General features: G+C 37.3%; 1 protein-coding gene across 2 annotated transcripts in view; it reads right to left on the reverse strand.

The window, feature by feature from the left end:
• Nucleotides 1-1,463: 1,463 nt before the first annotated feature.
• The window catches only part of FAM185A (family with sequence similarity 185 member A), a 34,857-nt gene continuing 10,910 nt past the window's right edge, over nt 1,464-25,410 (reverse strand). Inside the window, exons 4-8 of one of the 2 annotated variants that reach the window (XM_079303182.1) lie at nt 22,728-22,866; nt 17,551-17,592; nt 12,983-13,078; nt 10,770-10,904; nt 1,464-1,709 (exon numbers count right to left, since the gene is read on the reverse strand). In XM_079303182.1, coding sequence (XP_079159308.1) covers nt 1,594-1,709; nt 10,770-10,904; nt 12,983-13,078; nt 17,551-17,592; nt 22,728-22,866 — 528 coding nt within the window. In that variant the 3' untranslated portion in view covers nt 1,464-1,593. Of the gene's footprint in view, nt 1,710-10,769; nt 10,905-11,486; nt 11,724-12,982; nt 13,079-17,550; nt 17,593-22,727; nt 22,867-25,410 lie in introns of those variants that run through there. The other variant, XM_079303183.1, reaches the window with a different exon arrangement.

Raw genomic sequence — 25,410 nt, forward strand, 5'->3', positions numbered from 1 at the left:
GGATTTGATCTTGTGAAGCACCTACTAGACTGTTTTTATGTTTTCATCTGGTGTGAATTTCGAGGTGCTTTTTTTACTTTGGCTGCAGCAGGGCATAGAAATCATTAGTTTCAAAAATTTTTCTGGATATCCAAGAAGATTACAATTTATTGATTTTGTAACTTTTAAAAGTATAATAACAACTCACATCTAATAATATTGCAATGCCTTTAGTAATACTACTAGAAATATTTTATATATTAGTGTTTATATTAAAAATACATATAATTTGTCATATGTATCAGTGCTCATCTCACTCCAACAAACAGTACATACAACAGTAACCAGGAAGTGGAGTTTTTAACCACCCTGAATTACAGTAGATATGCTGTCCTTGACTCTTGAATTCCATTAGCTGTGGGCAATTATACCTCCTGCAGAATCCTGTGGCAAAGGAGAAGTTAATCTCATAATTTACCATTATGACCTAAAGTATATACACCTATATACAAAACTTAAAGTCTGAATTCTCTCCTGCTCCTCACCTGGCAGGGATTCTTACATTTCAGCTCAAAACACAAATTTCACTGCTGCTTTTATAAGGTGCCATAGAGAGGTATGGAAAGGCTTGTAAAAGCTCCATTTACTTTACTGTGTGCTTGTATTTCAGTAACACAGAATCCCCCACAGAAATTTGGCCTGTCCTTGTGCAGGGTCTACCTGCTCCCCTCACCTCCCTCCTCTGCCTTCCTGCCTCCAAGAGCTGCCTGGCAGCTTTGCAGGACAGGGTTTTAAGTCACTGCAAACAAAGAGATTCCAGTTCTCCTTTACCAGGGCAACACTTCCTTTCTACAGCAGCTTTTCCTTCAGGAGAATGTTCATGTGGACTCTCCCCTGAAGTCCAGTTGAAGTGTTCCTCCTTGGAATCAGCCAGACCCATTGCACTTTTATTTATTTTAAAAGCTTTTCTTTGCAAATGAGCAGTGGTAGACATAGCTGGAGTTCTTCTTTCTATCCACAAACCAGAGGTTCAGGATGACATGGAGCAAGTTCTGCCATTTCACAGCAGTATTTTTACACAGAGGGTACCCATCACCAAGGCAGAAACTCCTCAGGGTTCAAACACCAAATGAGACCACATAAGAACTACACTGAAAGTGATTTTTTCCTATCCAAGACAAAATTTGGTTGACGAAAATTCTCTGCATTTTGCATTAACAGCAGAATACCCACAGTATTGAGACATTTAATTTAAATGTGTAATAAGAGCTTGTAAGCATGTCATCTTGGAAGTGTTGAAAAAATACTTTTTTTTTAATCTTTAAATGACAACTCCAAACTTCTGTTTGAAAGCTACCTGCTTTTAAACTGATATGGTAAGTGGGTCAAATTATATAAATTCTGAATATATAAGATCATCTCATTCCTGAAAGGCACAAATAGTAAACCAAACTGTTTAGCACCAGCACTGTCACAGGCAAGTCTTGGGTTAAAATGCTCTCATTTTTAATAGTTTCTCTTTTATATGAAGAATATTCATCCAAAAAGTTTCATAATTTTACAGAAATGTTCCTTTGTAGTTTCTTGATTTAATCTCTTTAACCTATTTCACCTTTAAGAACTCTTCAGCTTGACAGACTGGATCCAGCTTTGGCTTTTAAGATACACTTTGCCATTTTGTGTGTCAGCCTTAATCCATTTGTCTGTTTCATCCCTTTGATTCATGTGACCTGGAAAAGAGAGTTGTCTTAGTTTAATTTGACACACAGTAAATATATCATCTTCACATTGTCATTTTTTTCCAAGCTCCCTGGAAGCATTTATAGCACTTTTACTTGGTAGAGTTTGTGTACTTTTAGCAAAGACTTCTGACCTTTCCTTCTTGATACAGTTTTTTTTTTTTTGCATTAATCCAATTTCCCATAATACATCTTTACAATAGAGTAGTGGTTTTTATTATATAGTACTGCAGTTTTTATTCTAAGCTAAGAAATGTGTTAAGGTGGGTACCCAAAGCCACTCTACCACTCTCTTCCTCAAAATAATTGGCCAGAGAAAATATAACAAAAGGCTCATGGGTCAGGATAAGGACAGGGAGAGTTCAGTCACCAGTTACTGTCACAGGGAAAACAGACTTGACTTGAGAAAAAAATAATTTCATTTATTCCAAATCAAATCAGAGAAGGATAATAAGAAATAAAGCCAAATCTTAAAAACATATCCCACTCACCCCTCCCTTTGTTCCAGGATTAATTTCACTGCTAATTTCTCTACTTCCTGCCTACTAGAGGGGACAGAGAATGAGGGTTTTGGTGAGTTCACACATTATCTCTGCCACTCCTTCCTCTGCAGGAGAGCTCCTCATGCTCTTCCCCTGCTCTGACATGGAGTTCTCCACAATGCAGGAGGATCTCTGGACCCCTGCAGGGGAATCTCTGCTCTGGCATCTGGAGCACCCCCTGCCCCTGCTTCTGCACTGGCCTGCATAGTGGTAGGGCTGGTGCTGTCCCATTTTCACTCCTCTCTCCAGCTGCTGCTGTGCAGTAGGGTTTTCCCCTTTAGCTGTGTAATTCACCATGGCTGATGGCTTCAGCCCTGGCCAGTGGTGGGTCCACCTTGAGCAGGCTGGCACTGGCTCTGCAGGACATAAACCCCCCCACTACTAAAACATTGCCACACAAACCCTACATGCACTGGTTTTCTCTGGGATAGTGTTATTTTTTTTAATAATAGCTGGGATGGACCATGTTTTAGATTTCTGTTGAAAACAGTGTTGACAATATATTAAATTTGGTATTTCTCAGTGGCCCTTTCACAGCATTGAGGCCTTTTCTGCTTCTAATGCTGCCCTGCCAGGGGGGAGGCTGGGGGCACAATCAGCTGAGGGGACAGAGCCAGGACAGCTGACCCCAAATGACCAAAGGGATGTTCTGAACTGTATGGTGAGCTGGCAGAAGGAGGAGCAGGGGACATTCAGAGTGATGGCATTTGTCTGACCCAGAACCTGTTCATGAGATACATCCCTGCTTTCCTGGGATGGCTGAACTGCCCCAGGCAGTAGTGAAAGGATCCCTTATTTTGCTTGGCTTGTGTGCACAGCTTTTGCTTTATCCATCCAACTGTCTTAATCTCAAAGTCTCTTTATTCCACCCAATGAATTTTCTCACTTTTACTTTTCTGTTTCTCTCCCCCACCCCACTGGTGGGGAGTGAGTGGCTGTCTGGTGCTCCTCAATAGCCAGTTCTGGTTAAACCATGACTCTGCATGAGATACTAAACTGGCTAAGTAATTTCAAATATTTTAATTTTAAACACTGAAAGGAGACACGGTAAAATCTGATTGTCCAGATGACCTGAAGTTTTGCTACTATTACTGTTTCCTTATGATAATGGACTAAAAAAGCTCCCACAGCCCTGAGGTATCTGTCTTGTTACATGTTTCACATGAATTTTGTATCCACATTCATGCTCTGAAAAGCTCACCTTATAACAAAGAGGAGAGTTCAACTTAGTCTCATTTTAAAATTAAGAAGCTGAGGCCAAGAGAGAATAAGGGACCTTCCAAATTCATACAAAAGATTTGTGTCCATATTGGGAATTAAACTGGGATCTTTAAAGTCCCAAATCGGTGCCTTTATCACAAGATCAACCTTCACTTTGGTTTATCTTCACAAAATATCATTTATTATTACTTCAGTGCTCATTTAACTGTGTGAATTCTAAGTTTAGAACTAATTTGAGCCTTGAATAGCAAGAGGGATGGCAGGGAAGCAGATTTTGAGCCAACTTTGCAAACATGCTCTGCTCTGACCTGTAGCACAGCTGAAATTAAATTTTGGCCACAGCAAAAACAGTGGCAAACCTCCAACTGACATCATTGCATTGGTTTCCACAACTCAGGCCTACGTGCCAGAACTTTTCAAAAGTGTTTCAGTGCTTTAGCAGTTCTAAGTGGGATTCATTTAAGTTCATGGGCCAAACCCACAGCAATTCACAATAGGCTGAGGTATGGTTTGGCAGTACAGAGATCTCAGAGGAGTCTAACAATGTCAGAGTCACTGCAGTGTCCCCTGTTATCAGACTACAACATGCCTTCAGGTGTCCCCTTGGGGATGTCCTAGCATCCTTTCTGCACTCCTCATTGCTCCAGACAGCAGCAGTCTCAGTGTCAGCATCATTGCTACAGTACAGCAGAATCCACAGACCTACTCCCATCTAATTGCAGACTTAAATCTGTGATGAATACCAAGTCGGACATGTGTTGGCTATGCAATCCATTAAAATTGAATCAATTTTGATTTTCAATAGTATAAGAGAATACAGAATGAAACTTGAAACACAGTCTATCTTTCAAGCATAGATAGCCCTTAAAACATTTCATCAGTCTGGTTTTAAACACAAAACAGCCTCCAGGTGACAAGAAATTGAACCAACAAAGAAGTATAAAGGAAAATTTCAGCTTTAACAGAGCTGTAGAACAATAAAAATACAGCTTTTTCTCCTTGGGAGAGAGGACACAATAAATGTAGGGCAGAGATATACTTCCAGAAAGTGCATATTGGAGTGCTTGGTCCCAGTTCTCCTCTCTCATGTTTTTGTGACTATGGCTTGTACTTCTGTACAAGAAACAAACACTGAAGCACAAAATCAGTGCTGTAAATGGTTTCATGCACTGCTTACACCTTGGCAAAAAAAAGTTAAAGAGTTTAAGGAACACAGGAACACATTTACAAGAGCCATTTTAAAGCTAAATTATTGTCTGAACTCTGCTGCTCATTTTGTTTTAGCTGTGTGAATGTAGAAAAAAAGTTTTGTTCCTTATGCTTCTGGAAATTTGCCTGTGCAACAAATATTAAGGTTATTAAGCCCATCACTAGTAGGAGGTTCAAAGTTATTTCCAATATTTAAATAGCTCTGTGTATGAGGCACTAATCAAACAACAAGGTTTAGCTGGAGACCTTTTGATGACTTCTTGGGTCTTAACTGTACTCACTGCTTGTACTCTGAACACCAAGAGCACATAAGTGGATTTTGAGGAAGACTCTGCTAACTTGATTAAATCACAAAAGCAAACAGCCTCCTGGATTGAGAATGGGAGGAGGGAAGAATTCATTTCAAAACCCACCAGTCAAGACTGCAGCATGAGTTCAGGACAAGACAGATACAGCATTAAGTTGTGTGGCCACCTTTTCAATTTAATGCCCAGGGAAAAGATTGTGTCCCCCCATCCCACCCCTTAAAACTCCTGGGATTTAAAGGAAAGTAACACCTCTGCAAAACTTTACACAGTCAAGTACTGACTATTTATTTACTTGCCTTCCTGGAGACTGAAGAAGTTGAGAGCTCTATTTTCATACCACAAAACACAAGAAGAGGATCATATTTTAAGTATTTTTCATTGGTAGCATTAGTACTGTGGTATATATCAAAAGGCTGTGAACAGCTTGAGTTGAATGCAAGCTGAAACCAATAAAAAATCTGTAGGATAGCATCTCATCTAATGTGTTTAATAAAAGTTGGATGAACTTTCTATTTGACTCAAAGGAATGTAATCTTTTCCAGATACAACCTGGGTCTTTGTTTATTTTTTTTAAGATACTGCTTAAGGATCAAGGCTTCACAGAGGACAGTGTGTAGAGGGACATTATAAAACAAAGCTCTTCCCACTCAATGCTTGTGGCCAAGAGTCAATAAAAACTGTTTCTAAGAAAGAAGGAAAGTTCTGAAGTGCCTTGAGAACAGACAAAGCAGGGGGGCATGACAGCAGATAGTGTTACTTCTGGGATCAGAACTGCAATGCTGACTGCAACAAGCCCAAGGCAGCTGCACAGTGGGAGAAGGAGCTCTACACTTGGGCAGCTGGTAAGCTTCAGATAAAACCTGAAGTTTCAGCAGACTGACATAATACAAGCTTTCAGTTATTTCCCTTTTAAAGGCAAGTTGCTTATCTCATGTTACTCACTGCCCCTTCAGCTGTGTTTGTATTCAACCCCTGAACTCCAGGCAGCTAAAAACACTGACATTACCTTGGAGTAAACAATACAGAATTTCTCATAATGAAGACTCAAACACATCTATCCATGAAGGTTTGTGCTTGGTATAAGAGACTCATGCAGTCAGCCCTCTCTGGCACAACTTAAACCAATCCTAAAGGGAAGGTCACAGCATTCCATAGGCTGCTCTCCCAGCACTACTGTATGAGGGACCACTGAGAGAACAGTGAGAAGTAATTACTGCTCATGGCAGGAAACATCTGTCTAGATCCCCTTTGCTCCAGCAGGGAACATCAGGCAGATGTGAAAGTTGTAATATTTCAGTGCATGCCTGAGTGAATGACTGTTGTAAGGAGAAAGGTGCTTCTCACCACAATCTGTGGGGAGAACCAGGCAGGATGAGAAGACCTGAAGCATGTTAATAAGATAAACCTGAAAAGTCAGAGAAAGGCTGACAGTACTGTCAGTGTCCATTTTTTTCAAAGGAATCTGGTAATTACAGACAAGCTGACTCTCCAGAGGCACAGGAAGAGGAAGGCCAGCTAAGAAGTTCTGCAATATTCAAAGAATAATTGGATACTTGATCATCCCATAAGGCAGAGGCAATGTATACCTGAAAATTTTCACAGGTGAAAAGGAGTTGGAGAAGTCAATGGGGGATTTCCTCTCCATTTCCTGTACACACATCTGAGGGAAGGCCTAAGTCAATAGGAGAGTCCTATAACCTGCATGGTCACCAGAGGCATGGCTCAGAGGAACTCTGCTCTCAGGTGGCTTAGCAAAGCTCTAGTGCTGCAGTCAGGATGGGATTAGTACCAAAACCTCAAAGTCCTGCTAACTGCTGCAACTCTTGTCCTGCTGACAACAACTGGGAGCAAGCATGTCTCGACTTGGGATAAAACTATAGCTCCCAAAGCATGTACTCTTTGAATAAGGACAGAAAAATACAGAGAGGTTTGTCAGTAGAGAAGGTAAGAACAGGGAGACACAACAACCATGACAAACATCCACAGCCTCTGAGGAGCACCTGGGATGTGGTGGGACTTCTGCCATGGAAACTCACACAGCTGCTGCAAACCAGATGAAAAGTTAAAAGATTACTCAGCACCAAGCAGATGGCATCAGGTGAAAAGTTGCCACTGGATATGAACCTGGCACTACAACTGGGGCAGGAATGGAGAAGCATCCAAAATCAGGTGAGTCCACAGCACGACTCAGATGAGATTTACATGGTTCATTTTCCAGACAATTAGGTTGGGAAATAGACATTGTCAGCTACAAGGACTCAAAGCTCTGAATGACTGCAAGACTTTTTCCAGCAAGTTTCCAGTGGTCAATGCACAAGCTGGCAACTCAAGTGGCTGAAGTGTGTCCAGTGGCTGCAATTAATTCAGTCCCTATCCACCCACATGCCTGATAACTTTCTTTTGTTACTGTGGAGTGGGTGGGAGCAGATGGTCACAGCAGCCTGAGACAAGAGAAAACAGGGCTGAAAGCCTCTCCTGAGGAAACAGTGAATTTGCTGAGAGCTCACATCACCTGGTCTTCACAATCTGCAGCACTGACAGTCCTGCCTCCCCAGACAAGTGCTACAAAAGTTTACCCTGCTATTTAGCTAAGCTTCCTTTACCATAAGGTCAAGTTATAATTTCCAGTCCTATTGCCAGTGGACAGAACAACTTATTTCTTTATTTCTCTGTAGAAACTTCTTATTTACTAGAAAAAATTCATCTTCTCTTCCCTTTGTCTTCTCTTTTGAGACAAAACCAGAACTTTTCAGTCTTCTCTCATTAATCATGATTTTAGGACTCTGATCACATGTTCTCCTTTAGAGACTCTGCAGTTTTGAAGCACACTACTCAAAACTGGACATATTCCAGCAAAATATTACTAATGCCATGTAAAGCCAAAGGATTATTTTGAGTTTTACAGAACAATTATGTGAATATGCTGTTTGTTTTCAATGGTGCAACACTGCTGTTTCCTGATATTATTTAAATACTGCTTCTCTTGGGACTACACAGGTAATTGTTCCTATCTCCTTACTTTCAACTTAACTTATTGCAAAATAGCCTAAAAATCATGTAAATCAAAATTATATGAGCTTTAACACTGACCTTCAACATGTTTGCAACCCCTTTGACATAATGGTCTCTAAGTTCATTTTCTGCTTAAATATTTAACACCTTTTAGCCTGCTATTCTTTCTCTTACCACATGTAGTACCTAAAGCTAATTATCCACAGGCAATTGATTTAAGAACACAGGTAGACCTGGAGACAGGGAGAAGGGAGAAATTGAGCAGTAAGGGCTTCCCTTCTTGCCAAGGAAAGAAAGAACACATTGACATTATTGCAATTAGAAATTACTGTAATTACTCAAGCACTCTAAAGGCAGAGAGACAAACATTTCCACTGATGGAAGCTGGACCAGTGCTTAGCATGAGCTCTGTTTTTGTAACATTTCATTATACCATACATACTACTTCTAAGACTACCTACTGATGCCAATGGAAACAGATGCCTTGCCCTTGCAAATTACTTCAAAAAATAAACTCCCTGTCACTGCTCTTTAGTTCCATCCCTTTCTCAGCAAGTGTCTCAATTTTGCAGGAAAGTCCCTTCTTTTCCTAAAAGATCATAACACTTCTGTCTCTAGACCTTTCACTCCAGACTTCCATCATCTTGCTTTCACTAAATCCCACTCTATTCCTTGGCTCTCTGGAAAAACCCTGGATGTGAGTGCTTGTGGGGGTGTGGTGTACTGACCCCCCCCTCAGTGTGGAAGTGGGGGTGATGCTGTACATGATAACTGCTCTAAAGCAGCAGGGAAAGCTTTCCTAGAGCAGGAAAGTGCAGGGCTGTGTGCATGGTTACCCAAGCCACAGAACCCTGCCCTGTCTTCCCACTGCACAGCCTTCTCTCCAACGCCTTCAAATATTCCCAGAGGCACGGAAAGCTTCTTAAAAGGTCACAGTCCCTATGTTATTCACATGAGAACTGGATTTTCTGAAAAATCATCTGGTTTTAAACTTATCTTTGAAGTCAAAAGCATAAAACTCAAACTGCCATGCTCTTGTGATACAGTTTTTAACCACCTGGCCAAAACCCCTCTTCACTCTTTATTTTACATTTCTTCAGTCACAGCAGCAGAACAGCTACAGACCTTGCACGTGAAACTTCAACAGTGAATAATGTTCTCAGGATACAAAATTGTATTAAATGATTTTCAATTATTTGAGAATCTACTTATACAAGAAAATTGCCAAATATCACCTTAGGAAGAAGCAATTGTTGATAGTGAGGAGGCAAGTGCTTTGCCCACAGAAAGAATATACCATAAGGTAAAGAAAAATAGAAGCAGAAAGTATCTCCCTTTTTATGTAATGCCTTAACTTCTTTCAAAAACTTATAATCATTGGTCTAATACTGTTGCCTTTGCATAATTCTTCATTATTTCTGTGCCTTTGGAATATGTTAACTTTGAGAGTTAACTAATCAGAGTCAATTTTAACCTCAAGTACCAAGATAATTTCCATACAGAACAGTGGGATGAAAAATTGCATCTGCTTCAGTGATGACTGTCCTACAAAAACAGTGACTGGGTTGTGAAACCAGAGAAGTCATTTAGCTGTATATATTTGAAACACCACTCTTATCTTGAATATTGCCAAAGTAACAAGATGACTGATGGGCCAGTGGTGCTCATTGACTGAAAAGAAGTCTTGTTTTACTGCTGAGATGATTCATTCCACAGAGTCTTGGTAGAATCTGGGGTCCTTCCACAGATTTCTAGCCTGAGAAGTTCTAATTATGGTTTTTAAAGAAACTGTATTTAATAACCACTACCAAATGGAACAGACATATAAGCAGGCTACATTCTAAAATTATGTAATAACACTTCCAATGTTTCCTGACTTCAAGATTACCATCTTACATGGGGGAGGAAAAGAAAGTTTTTGTGCATATTTTCTTAGGCTTAAAACCAGAGCAAAACTCAAAGCCTTACCCAATCTGCTATCTCATCAGGTCACACTGACATAACACATTCAAACATAAAGTTGGAGCCCTCAGACACATTAAGTTAATGTTTTCTCTAGAGTAAACTGTGTAATTGGTAAAAGCAAGAGTCTTAACTTCTAGATAGCCACATCTGGAGTGGGGGAGAGAAATGCACACCCTGACAGTGATTTGTATGACTGTTTTCTAAAGCAGGAAACAGCAAGGCATGGGATTCTAAGTGCAATTTTACATTGCTTATTACTTCCAGTAATTGCAGGTACCTTTCCATGTACTCTATTCCTCCAGCTTCAGCTGCTTCTGCTTTTCTCATGCCTCACTCATCATTTCTCAGTCTATCTTCTGCTCTACTGTACATTTATAAATATGCCATATACCTCTTTTATTTCCCCCTTTGACTCAGAGACAGATTTTTTTTATTATTATTATATTTTAATATAATCAATTACCTAGGAAAGCCTATGTGACTTTCTAAGCCAAGAAAGCAATGGGTCAAATTCAGCTCTGGATTATCTCCCACAAATTCACTGGACTAATGCTAAGGAGGAATTTGGCTCTAAGACTTTTGTTAGAAGAAGCTGATTACATTCACAAGTCATTTACCAAATAAAATTTTTAAGTCATGCAGTAACATGGGGAGCACAACAGCACAAGCAAACATCTGAACGTGAAGCAGATTAAACAAGCAGCGCCAAGGACAATAAAACAACAAAGGAATGAGGATGCCTTTGACTTGGGCCAGACAGACATCCACTGGAAGCCAAGATTAGTAAACCTTACCACTTAGAGTTACATGATCATCTTTGGAGGCACTCTGTGCTTCTTTTAACCGGATCTCTGAGCTCACATCCACCTTTCTTCCAGACAGCTCGAAATAGGCTTTGAGGGATCCAGGTACCTTGACTGTAATTGAACCTGGTATAAATTTAAGCAAAAGCTAGTCAGTTTAACCCTGAGATCAAAGCATGAAATAGTCCATTATTACACTAACTTGAATCAAATCATCATTTGATTGTGCTTGGTTGGGTTTCTTAAAAAGTCTTCAGAAAGAGTAACCTCTTTTTTTGGTCACTGAAAGGATAAATGAAGATATCTTCATTTATCTTAAACAGAGTATGTCACATAAAGAAAATGGTAGCACAGTATTTCCTTCACAGACATGGAAATTAATTGTCTTTGCTTTACTCTTAGGGCCAGCTGTTCACATCCTCCAACAGGCACAGTCTCAAAGCTGACTAACCACTCTAGACTAAGCATCACTAAAATGTAAACTAGTAGTAAAATCACAGCTCTGGTGGCCTGAATAATTCTACTTTGAGATTATCACCAGAAATTCTGACTTCTGCTTCCCCTAAATATGTGCCTCAGTCCAAAGACAGACAGGGCATCCCCAACCTGCCCACATTAGTCATCTTTGGAATAACTCAGTCACAAAGTTTGAAATCTCTCTTACATATTAGATCAAAAACCTGAAAAATTTAGAATATACTTCCTTTTTATGTCCTCCTTAGTTTTGCTCAATTTCAACATTTACTGTAGAAAAACACAAAACAGTTTCTTCACACACATCCCAGAAGCTTAAGAGAACATGGTAAGAATAACAGCTGAGTAGCTCCAGAGAGCAACCCTAGCTAAGCAATTTAGACTCAGCAGAATCACTTGCCTGTGACAGTTCTGATGAACAAATAACTTCCAGTATAATTTAGGCCTGCATTTTGCTGGATACACAAAAACCTTAGAATAAGAAAGGGAAAAGGTCTTCATCTTTGGGTCTTCTTTGCAGAGTTGCACAGTGATGACTCATAAAACCCAACACACATGCAGCTCATTTATTACAAAAGGGACTTTTTTCTACACTGCAGCTGTCAGCAGTTGTTCTGAATTTACAGAGTAAACAAACAGAACTTCAACTTTGCCTTTACTAAACTGTGCTGCCAGAAGAGATGTCAGAAAACATTTTGAAAAGAACATTAATTAGCTTTTATTAAATACATTCTTCTTTTCTTCTAGCTCAAAAAGACATTAACTTAACAAGTGATACAAAAAGTAACCAAGAAATAATATAAATTTCTTTGTACTAATGAAATCAAAAATAGATTGTACAGAAAGATGTACAAATGATTTCAACTCATTGACACCATCAGTTCCATTCTGAGTAACCATCAGATTTTAACAGGGCACAGGCATTGTCTCACAGGAGACAGAAGTGGATCAAATACCATGCTCATTTAAACCACCTGAAGTGCCTGACACAACATTAATGTCAAGTATAAAAATGCTGTAGTGTGTTTTGGCTTGTTTTGGATTTTTTTAGTATTTTGGGTTTTTTGTTGTTGTTTTTTTTTTTTGTTGTTGTTGTTTGTTTGTTTTTCCAAACTAGAATTAACAAGATCATTGTTAATTTTTAATTCAGGGCTCAGTACTTTACAGTATCATATGTTCAGAATGGCAAAATTATGAATTTAACTTCAGGTGTGAGCTCTTAACTAAGAAAAGAAATTTCAGTGAGTAACCAGGAGAGAAAATGAAGGAAAAATGGTTATTTAAGGCTCTCCCATTTTTGTTTTTCTGCCTTCAAATTGTCATAGTAGGACATTTCAGTCAGAAGGCAAGAAACAAATGTATTTGTGTCAGTTATCACTGAATATACAGCATCATGGAGAAAACTGTGCTCAAGGCAAAGGATCACTATAACCCTGGTCAACTCTGCAGAATTCTACTGGGTATATTGCCAGGACAAAAAAAAAAAAAAAAAAACCATTGAAAAACACAAACACTTTTAATCCATCTTAAGTATTCTTGTCCCTTACAGAGCTTATTGTATTTTAAGTATTTATAGGCATCTTTCAACAATGATGAAAAAAAAAAAGTAAATAACTAACAATAATAAACTATTTTTTACAGACAGATAAAAAGACTTCAAAACAAATCCTTATCTCCATTTCTTTTACATCAAAATCTGCCACAAAAAGTATTTTATTTAGTTTACTAACCTTTCTGGGATTTCAGATCCACTTTTCTTAATTGACTGACATAAACATCTATTGTTCCATGATATGTAGAAGCTTTTAGACTTCCATCTGATGAATCTAAAAAACAAAAGAAAATCACTTGTGTATCATTCACTCTTTTTAAGTAAGCATTTGCCAGAATGGTTCTTTATACCTCAAACTGATTTTTATTAATTCTTCTGTGTTTGGGAAGTATCACAGTAATTTACAGAATGTCAGCCTTCCCTTAGAATAACAGGATTCTGGGGAAAAGGTATCTCCCCAGTCCAGAACTGGGGCACACTGGTCCTCAGGCTGTAGCTCTATAGGGGCCCAACTGCAGTGCACATCTTTCTACAGGAATGTCTTTATCTTTGTGTGAAAATCAATCTCAAAGCTTGAGTACTAATATCTTATTTTTCCAAAAGAGTTGATTTGCTCAGACTCTGTGCAAGGAGGACAGGAAAGCTACCCCATGCAAAAACCAAGCAGCAGAATAACTGAATACAGGTTTTGTAAAGTCACTACATCTGAATTATCAACAAATGTTTAATATGTGCAGGAAAACAGCATTTGTTTTATACCCTGGAATAGGGAGGCCTAAATTTTCTTTTATAGCTCATTAGCAGAAATTTATGATCATAAAGCTTTGCAAAAAGCATTTCTACAAATAAAAAGTCTTTAAGAAGCTTTAGTTGTACACTTGAGTAGTCTTTATTTGCAATGCATTCCAACTTTAATGCATAGACTTCCACAATATTAAGTGAAGCCCCAAAGAGTTTACTTTAAAACTACTGAACAGGCAATACCTAATAAAAACTGCAAAGAAATTATAAAGAAACCCTAGAGGAGCATAAAAAATTATATTTGTACTTGAGCACAAGGCAGTTACTGAGAGGCATTTTTAGAGACAATGCTAGAAATTAAAGGATTGGTAAGAATTTCTCAGATACTGATAGAGACTGGTTTCTGAATATCCATAGAAAAAACCCAACAGTCAAACTGTTAGAAGTAAGTAAAAGAAAATAAAGCCTGAATGAAACTTCCCATTTTAAAAAGGAAAAGCATTAATGAGAGAATGAACTTGATTAATCATAATAAGGATGTCTCACATTAACATTTTATGTTTGCCATACAGTTTTAGCTCTAAGTAAACTCATCTGGAGCTTTTCTGATCCCAGGTTTCAAGCACAGTGCCAAAGATCAGTGCATTGCTTACAACAGCAAAAACACAGAAAAGAATCAGCTAAAGCTGATTTCTTTGGAGAGAAAAGTAATTAAAAAAAAGCAGCTAATCCATACTTAGTGAGCTGAGAAACTGAGAATGGTTTTGGCTAAAAAGAAAACATTAATAACTGGAACTGGATGTGAATGCTTCTGCCATCTCAAGACTTTGTACTAAAGATCTGTTCAAAATCCAAAAAAATAAAAATTAACTCTTCATTAAAAATGAAGAGTTTTGCTTGTTTAAGTGAAAATGAAGCATGGATTTTAACCAATGACTTTATAAAAAGACTTGTTCATAATAGTTGAAAAGTCAAAGTCATTAGAACTGGAAAATCTGACATACATGACCTTTTCAATGCACATTTTAAGTAGTGATCACTAGAAGTTTTTATGCAAAAGCTGTTTTTGCAGATATTCTCCACCAAATTTAGTAACTGGCCAATTTATTTATTTAGCTGGCCAACTACCAGCTCTCCACATAACCTTGACAGAGATTAAGATACAATTAAGAATACCAAGAAGCATGGAATTGTTCATCACTTCTGCAAAGTCCATAAAGATGCTGTTTTATATTTGTGTCTCTAACTCTTAAAAAATAAAGGGGAATAAAAAACCATGGATTTAAAAAACCCCAGAGATGAGGAACAAAAAGTTCTCAAATCTAAATAAATTAATATTTTGACTATGAAAAGTTACCCTATACTAAGAAGCATAGGCTGATTGGATAACAATGTAATGGAGACAATACATATTTTATGATTATGACAGATCAAACCTAAGGCAATTTATTTTAAAATATATACCCAGTGCTAGCTGATATGAATGTAAATACCTGAAGGAAAAAATAATGAAAAAAATGTATAGTTTGAATTCAGAGTTTGCTAAGGACTGAGGGGGGAAAGCTTTTCTCCAGTTTTTTCAAGGGGGAGAACAAGGACAAAGCCTTTTACTAGAAATTGAACAGATGGTCACTCTTGAGCAGCTTTAGCTGTTTAAGAATTTACTGGTACTAGAGAAAAAAAGATGAAATAAGAGAGCACAGTGAAGCAAGATGTCCTTGGCAAGGACAAAAGTCTTTAAGTTTTATGAAAACTAAATAGAGCTTGAAGAATAAAACCTAAGTCACATAACTTGAGAAAGATTGCACAAAAAGATCAATGTAAGGCCTACAAAGGTAATATTTAATATCACTTCTCCTTTCAATTTATCAGCCAAGCACTAAAGAAAGTATTAAACACAAATGATCTTTCCTTAAATCTAAGCAAAAATATACTCTTTCTAATAGCACCTAAAGACTGACTTTGTTCATGATAAAATCAATTACAAAATCAACCTCTATAGGAACACTGACTACAGACTTGAGGAAGCATAAAATTCCAACATATTTGAAGTGTGATGAAGATTTAATTCTTGTTTAGCTAGCTATCTAGTATTTCTTATTGATAGAAAACTGACAAATATTCTTGGTTTAGCTCATTGTTCTAAAACTCTCATGTGAAAGTATTATAAGAATCTGAAATGTATTCACTAAATAGATTTTACTATTATATATTATTTAGAATTCACTAAATGGCACATACTTGAGAAAAATCCTAAGCAGTTCTGACCATACTTACCATGGGGACCTAGCAGAACAAATGATGCAACACACAAAGTAAAGAAATCTCTCATGAAAACAATTCCTTTCCTATCTAAATTATCCAGGCTATCCTTTTACCTCAATGATCTATTTTCTACCCCAATTTTAATTTCTATCCATTGGCTGCAAAGGCCATAGTCTCTTTTTGATAAATTACTCTGATTTTGATAAATTACTCTGCTCCAAAAAAGCCCAAACAACCAAACCACCTGGCTTGTCTAGTTAGGAGAAAAGTAAGCTGGAGGTGACCTCACTGCTCTCTGCAGCTTCCTGAGGAGGGGAAGGGCACAAGGAGGTGCTGAGCTTTTCTCCTGGGAGAATGGGAATAGTTCTTTTTTAGGGAGCATTTTTTTACAGAGAGGGTTCCCAGAGAGGTGCCCCAAGCATGTCAATGTTTAAGAGCCCCTAAATAAGACACTTCAACCCTTGGCAAGACTGTTCTGGATCATCACTGCAGGTCCCTTCCAACTGAAATAAAGGATAAGGACTTCAGGAAACTGGTCAGGTAGGAGATGTTCTCACATTTTTAGAGTTAAAAGTCTGGATTTTAGAAGTCTTTTACCTTTAGAAAAACCCATAAAAATACCAGGGATGTTTGACACTCTTTAGGAAAAGATGAAGTCTAACTAGTGCTGTCAGAATTGAAATCTGAAAAATAAATTTTCTTCAACTGTAAGATGTGTCTTGATGCTTAAGCTGAGCCTAGTTAGTTAAGGAAAATAATCATCATCTGTTGATGGAAAAAGCTACTTAAAAATCTTTATTTAACCACTCTTCATACCCTGTGAGTTTATTTAAGAGAAGGAAAAACAGCCTAGCAAGTTGAATTCAATTCTGTGGTTTAATGACTAACTCATAAGAATGTGTCTTGCATTCATTTTCCAGGAATGTTAACATGGAGCTCTTAGAAACATAAGAAGAGTTGTTAACAGTCCCTGAACAATTCTTAGAGGTTGACCCTGAAATATGCTTAGTGAGTAACTATAGTTAACACCATCAGCAAAAGTCTTCAAGATCTGGGCCTGAGGAAATCTTGCTACATTCAAAAAATACACTGAGCCTTGTCTGTGATTCTGTTACTCCAATTTTCTGCCATAGCAATAATTAGACTTTGAGTTTCTCACTTTGGTGTTTATGTGCTGATATAAAATATACCACAGCTGATAGTCATACAAATGCCCAGGAACCCCAAAAAAATGCTTATGAGTTATTTTCATTTCTGAAGGGAAAACTATTAGCATAATAGTTTGAAAACACTGAACTTATCACAAGACTTCCTATCACCATACCAAATAGGTAATCAATCACTGATTAGCTTCCTGATATAAAAATTAAACATAGCTAATCACTGATAGCAATAAATGTAAGATAGAGAACTACATTAAGGGCACAACTGCATTTGATGTAGACTTAAAAATTTTCTCATGTCCTTTCATCCCATCTTTACCTCCAAGATGACACCTAGACTCAGTTTAATTTGTGCAAAGCCCAGCAACTACTGGGTAATGAGTGAGATTGTGTGCCTTGCCCAACCACAAAAGGCTGAATTTGGAAAGGGTCTTATTCAGCCACACTTACCAGTGCTACTTCTGAAAAGGAGGCAAAAACATCTGTGTGAAATCACCTTTTTACTTTCCCTGTGAATATTTAGCTTTCAGAAAGGAGAAGGGAAGAGCAAGAGAGACAGAGAGAAGGCAGAACTTACCTACTGTGATACTCCCTGCTTTGGTCTGTAGGTTGGTATTACCTATAATGAAAAGAGGAAAAATGTTAAAAACATATTATTGAAACATGCTATTTATTTATTTTTGATATTGCTACTTTACAAGCAAAAGTCTCAACACATGTGGGTAACAATTAAGTGATTCCAGACAAGAAAAACATTGAGTAAAGTCAAAGACCACCAGGATTTGAGGGAGAAAAATGTAGAGATGCATGTGCAATGCTAATGCACAATATTGTCTTATTTCAGGCAATTATTTGTTAATTACTGTGATGCCTGCAACAGCACTATGGATGATTTAAGTTCAATTGCATGAATAACAAACATTTTCCTCCACTGGAAGGAATCTTGTGGTCATGTGCAAAGGCTACTTCCCAGACACACTGAACATCTCCCTATTCCCACTCCCTCCCTACAAACTTATTCTTATATGCATGATAACCCCTTGTCAACATTTCCATGGCTTCAGTCAGAGTATGTTGGGCAAAGTAGGGAACATCAAACAAAGTGGGTAAGGCATAAAAAAGTAGAATGATCTTCTACTGAATCTGCATCACTTTAAACACCCACAGGTGTTCCAGCCTTAATTTCAAAATACTTATTCTGCCCTTTCCCTTCAGAGACTCTGGAAGGATGACAAATATACCTCATAACAGAAGAGGCATCTACACTACTAACAGTCTAACTAAATTGCAGAATTTCTACAGTCCCATGTATAAATGTGTCACAGAAAATGCTTTAAATTAAAAACTAAACCACACCATGTCATCCCTACCATTCTCTCATCCTCCCAAGAGAATGAAAGAATGAAGAAAAAGTCTGATCACAGAAACTGACTACAGTTTAGTAATACACAGTAGTTATAAGTTTCAGAGCTTTCAGAAGAGGTTTTAAAAATTGCAAATGGATTAAGCTTTACCCTATCTTGTGTAATTGCACAGTAGTAAACAACCATTAGGGCAGAGTGCATTCCACTGTATATGACCTGTATTTTCTTAGTGGTTCATGGGTTGAAAGCTAGAAAAGCAGCCTATCATCAACAGTCTTAAAATCATCTTTTCAAGCACATACTGTACAAAATACTTGGGTATTCTGAAAATCAGAGCAGAAACAAGAGCAATTTTCAATGACCTTGAAAGATGTCTGGCTTTGCTCTTTGCTGTTTTTTAAAAGGCATGCTAAAATCATCTCAGCCTCTTCCTTGTTTTATCATGACTGGCACTTAGTTTGGTACAAGCCACAAAAAGACCTAGGGTTTTGTTAGCTGGAACCCTCCTGGAGCAGCTGAAGGTAGATTGTATATTCTGTCAGCATATAGCCCCTGGGTCTGTTCTTGGGTTTTCTTTGCTGTTTTGATAAGTAGATCCATGAAAAATATTCAAGGTGTAGAAATCAAATTCCTTTTAGACACATTTATATGGCAGAACCACCAATGTCAACACAGCATACTGGTGTGAAAAGCTGACTTCAAACATCTAACTAGAACAAAAGCTGCTTTTGAAGCAGACAGGAATGTCCTGCACTGTCTACAGACATTGCACTTTTGGTCATGTACCTGTTCTCTGAAGGCCAACACTTCACTTAGGATTTTTAAGTTAGACAAGAATTTCCTGGACATATCAAGGGCAAAGAGAGAAAGATCAGAGCAAAGGTAATTAAACCAAACAATTATTACAACTGATTACAGTATTGCAATGCAATACTGTGGTATCCAAAACATTATAATTTTTATCAGAATATTGAAAGCAGTGCTTTAGTGCTTTGGAGGTTTGTTGCTTCTGCAGAAAGAGTTATCTTTTCTATCATCTACAATCTTTGCTTCTTCAATGAATACCGTAAAATTTCAAATTACAGAATTGCAATCAGGATCAGGATAGGACCAGGGGCAAAAGATGGCTTTTGGGATGTAAAGGCAACACTTTATGTTGTGTTATTTATATTCCTTCAATTTGTTTGGGAGGCTCTCAACAAGGCAGGATTATTTCAATGTACAGAAAAAGGAAAATAAACCATTATGCAACTTTTTACCACTTTAGAAATTACTCTTCACTTCTTTACAGACATGTCTGAAATTTAGTCTGATGAAATTTTAAAATGCAAAGTTACAGTTCCACTCTGTGAAAAAAATGAAATACAGAAATGTAGCTGAAATGTATGGAACAGACTTTGGTATATGAAGAGGTGAAATGTGCTAAGAGATTATAGAATGACAAGCTCGAGCATTGGACTGCACTATATTTAGAAGATGGCAGACATTCCACTTTGTCTTATTCAAGTCATTGACAAGGCAGTTGTATGTTTACCCTTTCCTATATATACACATTATAACATAATAACCTCAATATCCTTGTTTTCCAGTGTGATTCTTTTAGATAATTGAATAGTTACTAGACTATGACAGAAGAAAAGATCAAGAGCAAATGTGCAGTCCATCACAGGCTTTACTGATGTACAGCAGTAGAAGCTGAGTGCTGACTGTTTGCACAGGTGAGGACCTGGGCATCCTGCTGGCACCATCTGCAGCAGGAGTGAGCAAAGAAAGCCAGCTGCACTCTGAGCTGCATGATCAGGAGTACAGACAGATGGGAGGTTGCACTTGGAGTATTGTGTCCAGTTTTGTGCTTTCAAGTCAAGAAAGACTCTGGTGTACTTAACTAAGGCCAGAGAAGGGTATTGAGAAGATTAGGGACCCAAATCAAACTCCAGGTGCTCTGAGAGCATCTGTTTGGTTTGCTTTAAAAGGAGAAGGCAGAGAACAAGTCTTCTTGTGACCTTCAACTACCTAATGGGAATGCAGAGAGGAAAAAAGACATTCTTCTCATGGTGATGCAGCAAGAAAGAGGAAAAAGTAGCAATAATTATGACAATTATGATGAAAAAAGGGTTTTTTCTCTAACAGAAGAATAATTCAGGAGTGGACCAGGATGTCCAGAAAGGTCACACAATCTCTGGACCTAAAAATAGTCAAAGCTCAACTAGTCAAGGCCTTGAGCAAGCTTGGTTTAACTGAGCCCACTTTAAACATAATTTGGGAAGGAATTTGATATCTAGTCGAAATTTAAACTACATTTGTAAAATAAATTAATAGTTAATGCAACTAAACCCAAGACTTTGGAACCTGCAAAAAGAGGTTTCCTTTTCCTTCCAGGTGCCCCCTTTGGTAGAGAAGGCTCACTGTAATGTTATTGTCTCTTAGATAAAGAAATTTCTCAGGATCAAATTTCCTTTTCAAATATCAACTCAACAGCAACATCTCTAATGCCTGTTACAGAAGCTGATGAAAATGACCCAAAACTAACTCCTTTCAAAACAATGCATTACTCATTTGCCACTGGAGCATGAACCATGCAACTGAGCAGTTGTGAAAGTCTGAGCTGTACCAGTGTTGTGACTGTACAGCCTAAGTTTCAACCACAAAATGTGTCTCAGACAGGTTTGTAAAGTCTGTGCTGCCCTAACTTCAATTTTCCCACTGCAAAACCAATGTAGTCTAGCTTAGTTTAGTGCAGGATGTTCTGATTTGATGCCATCTACAGTGTCAGCTGTAGGGAAATGGTGACTTTAGTTGCCCAAGACAATCTGTCCAGGTTTTTACAGACAAAACTATTGTAATTGAGCTACTTCATGAGCAAAAACCAGAAGTGAAGGTAACCATTTTTTTCAAGCAGAAATTCATAGTGGGAGTTCTCTTGTCTGCTAATACATATTTGTGTGTGTTTGTATGTTTACTTTAAAAGCCTTTGCTCTTTCTATGAAAACATAATTGGGGAACATGATATTTCACAGAAAATATTTTTTTCTCAAAAAAATAGGGTAAGTATATCAAGCAAACGTTAATGTGCAACTTTTTAAAAATATACAGCTAAAACAACATTAGGTGCTCCAAACCCATTTAGTAGAAAGGTCATAAAAGTAAACCTGAAGTAATGTAAGAAATGTCTGCATAATTTGGATACAATTCTATTTGTTTCCATATTGTTCTTCAGCTTAATGGCAACAGGCATTACTGAAGGAAGTAAGTTATTAACTACAGCAGTTATGATTTCATTTAAAAATTTAAAAAAAAAAAACAAAAAACTCTTGGATGTGTACAAACTTGCTCACAAATTGATCACTCCACAATATCATTACACTATAAAAAGTCAGAAAAAGCCAAACCAGCACAGCTTATCAGACAGAAGTTCCAGAAATAATACAAGTCTACACATTAGAAAAATACAATAGCAAGAGAAAAAGCAGCTTATTTCTGTCAGTGCATGCTAAAACTAACTTTACCTAAGAGGTTTAGAAACCATTTTCACATTTAATATAAATGGACAGAGGAGTTGCTCCTTCAAGGAAGAAAGAAGTAATTTCTCAAATAATTTTTCAAGATGACAACATAGAATTGCTAAAAAATTATTTTTAAGGGATGTAACTGAAAATCTGGAACTCCGACAGAGCTGAGTAATTTTCTTTGTACATCCTCCAGCTTGTTTTCCTCAATGTTAAATCACCACAAATGCATTACAGCACAGACTGAATTCAGTGGGAGTTTTGTTAAATTAGAAAACCACACCAGATCTGAACCTCAACTGCTGCTTAAATAAAAGACTCTGTAGTTTATTAGTTTTAGATCTAGGAGAAGGACACCAAAGAGTGGATGGATTAGAGACTGCTAAGAAGTTCTATGAACTTCTTCCAAAAACAGAAACTGTCATCACTCTGAATATAAGGTGCCAGCCAACACACAGACTATTTCTAATAAAAACTTCTAATTATCACTCTCTCCTACAATAGTTCTTAGTAAATGATCTGTCTAAAATTTGCTTCTCCTATGAAGAAAATAAAAGATGGGGAGAGGGTAAGAGAAGCCTCCTGACAACTTTTAGTATCATTTTCATTGCTGAATTTTAGAATATTTTGATGTTCTTAGTATGTGTGACACTTCTTTCCTATAATATACAATTTTTGCTATTAATAACTGTGCTTAGAAAACTGTTTTCAAAAATAAAGTCTGCTAGGTAGCAAAAAAATCAATTAAGTCTCTTTTAGAGATAGAACTGCCCATATCTTTTGCACATCTGATTTAGTGATAATCTACTGCATTGGCCCATTTGTTACTATGAACCCTGAACACCTTCAGAGCTGCTTAATTTGTGACAGATTTTCCTTCTTACCATGAACACTTCCCAGCATGATATCACCAGATTCTGAAGAGAGAGATGCTGATTCTGCATAGAGATACTTAGTTTTCAGCAGCCCATCTTCAGTAGATATATTGATGGTTGTTCCCTGCAGCTTCTCTATATTTACACTCTAGGAAAAATAAACACAATCAAAAATTTGTCATCACAGCTTGAAAAAGCAATGGGAAGTAACACCATAAAGACACAAAACAAATGGAAAGCAGTTGTTAGTGCAGGAGAAATGGAATCAGGTTCTTAGTTAAAAGCTACACAGGACAAAACAAAAACCTTTTCCAAAAGCTCTGACTTAAGAACTAATTATTCTTTTTTACATTCCTATGAGTTATTACATCCATTATTCAGGTGAAGAACCCAAGTAGTCACAAACAGATGAAAGAAAATCTTGATTTAATTTTCAAAAATTAAACACTTCATTTTCAAAAGCAAAAGTAAGATAAACTTTAATTATGAAGACTGAATCTTCATACAGCATTATGACACTTAGAGCCTTGGTGATCTGCTACCACAAACTGAAACATCCACTGTCTTTGTTACATACAGCTATTTATAAAGATTTTTAACTGGCTTATTTTGTAGATATATCATCTTTGGTGAAGGTTTGCAAAAAAGCCCCACCCAGCTGCCCTTTTTCTCAGTATAATCTTGCTATTATCTTGGTTACTCAGGCTTCTATTCTTAGACTTAAGCCTCAAGACATACAAAGCCTTGAAAAACCAGGGACAAGATCTCCATTTCTACTTCTTTTCAATAGAATCAGGGAGAAAAGATAGAATATGAAACATTGCAGCTTGGATTTGGGAAATAAAAGGTGACAGAGGAGATTATCTCTGTAAAAATGATGAGTCACGTGGTATAATGTCAATCTATTTGAACAAAACAGAACAATTCACATGCTTGTGCAACAACCACATGAAACTGAATCCCATTCTCAGTTAAATTTGATTTATGATGGAAGCATGCAATTGTTCATACTTGAACCCCCACTCAATTTGTTTTTATTTTGCTTATGCAGACTTTTGGTGAATTGCACAAAATCCTTATTAATTAGATGAAAAACACATGAATTTCTAGATCAAACTGTGCCTCACTCAAATTATTTTTAAATCCTCCCTGTCATTTTAGCATTGCCATCTTATGCAAAAAAAAAAGTTGATATAAAAAAATAAGTCTGTCAATCCTTCCAGTCCAATATTATATAAAGAATAAGCTATGGATGAAGCAAGAGGTATTCTGACAAATAGCCACAAGTGCTGCACAAACTCAGTGCTACACTGTATCCCAAAAACTGAGCTGAAGAGGCTGAGTTAGTATTGACTATATGACAGCCAAATTACATTTTGGCCTTACTCATTCATTCATACTGAACTACTAAATTATAAGATTACAGAATGGACTACTGGCTTGAGACTTTTCCCATGATGTTACAATACAGATTAGATCTCCAATACTTTAGCAAGATACATTAAACTTTAAAAAAATTAAAATGCTATGCCTAATCTATGATAGAATTAGAAATATGTGACAGTCAATGTCTACAATCACTGTAGATGTTGCTGCTTAGAACTATGCTACAGATATAAACAAAATCCAGTAATAAAAGGCACAACTTGTCACTACTGAAACAGAGCAATTCAGTTTTTCATCTTCTACTGCTTGCAGCAGAACCCTAATAACCAGAGATCTTACACATTAATTTACATTGCATCTGTGCCAGGAATGCTTCCACAAAATATTCCCCCACTCCCTCACCCTGCATGGCAAAGTCCAAACCTGTGACACAGGTCACAGCAACAAGTAAAGGGAAAGCCACTCTCATTTTAGGCTCTATGATCTGACCTGCTCTAAGAGTTAAGTGACTTGCAAACAACATTTTCCATTTGAGCAGGGCCATCACTGACTGATATCAGCATAATGAAAAGCACCTTTAAAGAGCAGGAATAAAAAAAAAAAAGTATTTGCATAATTTGGATTCAAACTCGTGGCACTCCTAACTAGGCAAAGGGAATTTAAAAAAAGGTACCTCTCTTACTATAGAATGCAAGTTTTAACTCTATTTCAATATATTATTTCATTTAAAAATTAAGTGCTTTATTGTAAACAATCTCACATACCAACTCATTTACCAGCCTCAACTACCTTTCTTAAAATTGCACAGCAATAAAAGGAGTTGTCTCAGCTCCAGATCAAAAGGAGTTACTATAAACAATAAAACAAAAGCTATCAAGACAAAGAATGTTTGTTTCAGAACAACCCAAATTAGGGTAGGAGCATGGAAGTCAGTCTGCTCAAGTTACAAGAATAAAAAAGTATTTTAGATGGGAAAAGAATGGAAAAATAGAATTGCTTTTCAATGAAAATAAATGTTTTCAATCCCAAATTCTTCAACTCTTGTGGATTTTTGGCAGAACATAGATGTCTGGCTTTACTAAGCAAGTGTTAGAGGAAAGTCCCCATGGCACAGATCAGCTAATAACTCCCCAGCCAAACAAATTTCATTTCTTTTGTCCATTGAACCACCAGATTTTCTGGAAGAAATTCCTTCCCTTGGGCACAGAGCCCTGGGGGTTACAGTTACTGAAACTGACCACATGTTCAAGTTCCACTGGTTCCATCAGCATAAGGCAGATGAGAAGGCTTTACACCTGAACACACT

Source organism: Erithacus rubecula (assembly GCF_903797595.1).
Source record: "Erithacus rubecula genome assembly, chromosome: 4".
NCBI lineage: Eukaryota > Metazoa > Chordata > Aves > Passeriformes > Muscicapidae > Erithacus > Erithacus rubecula.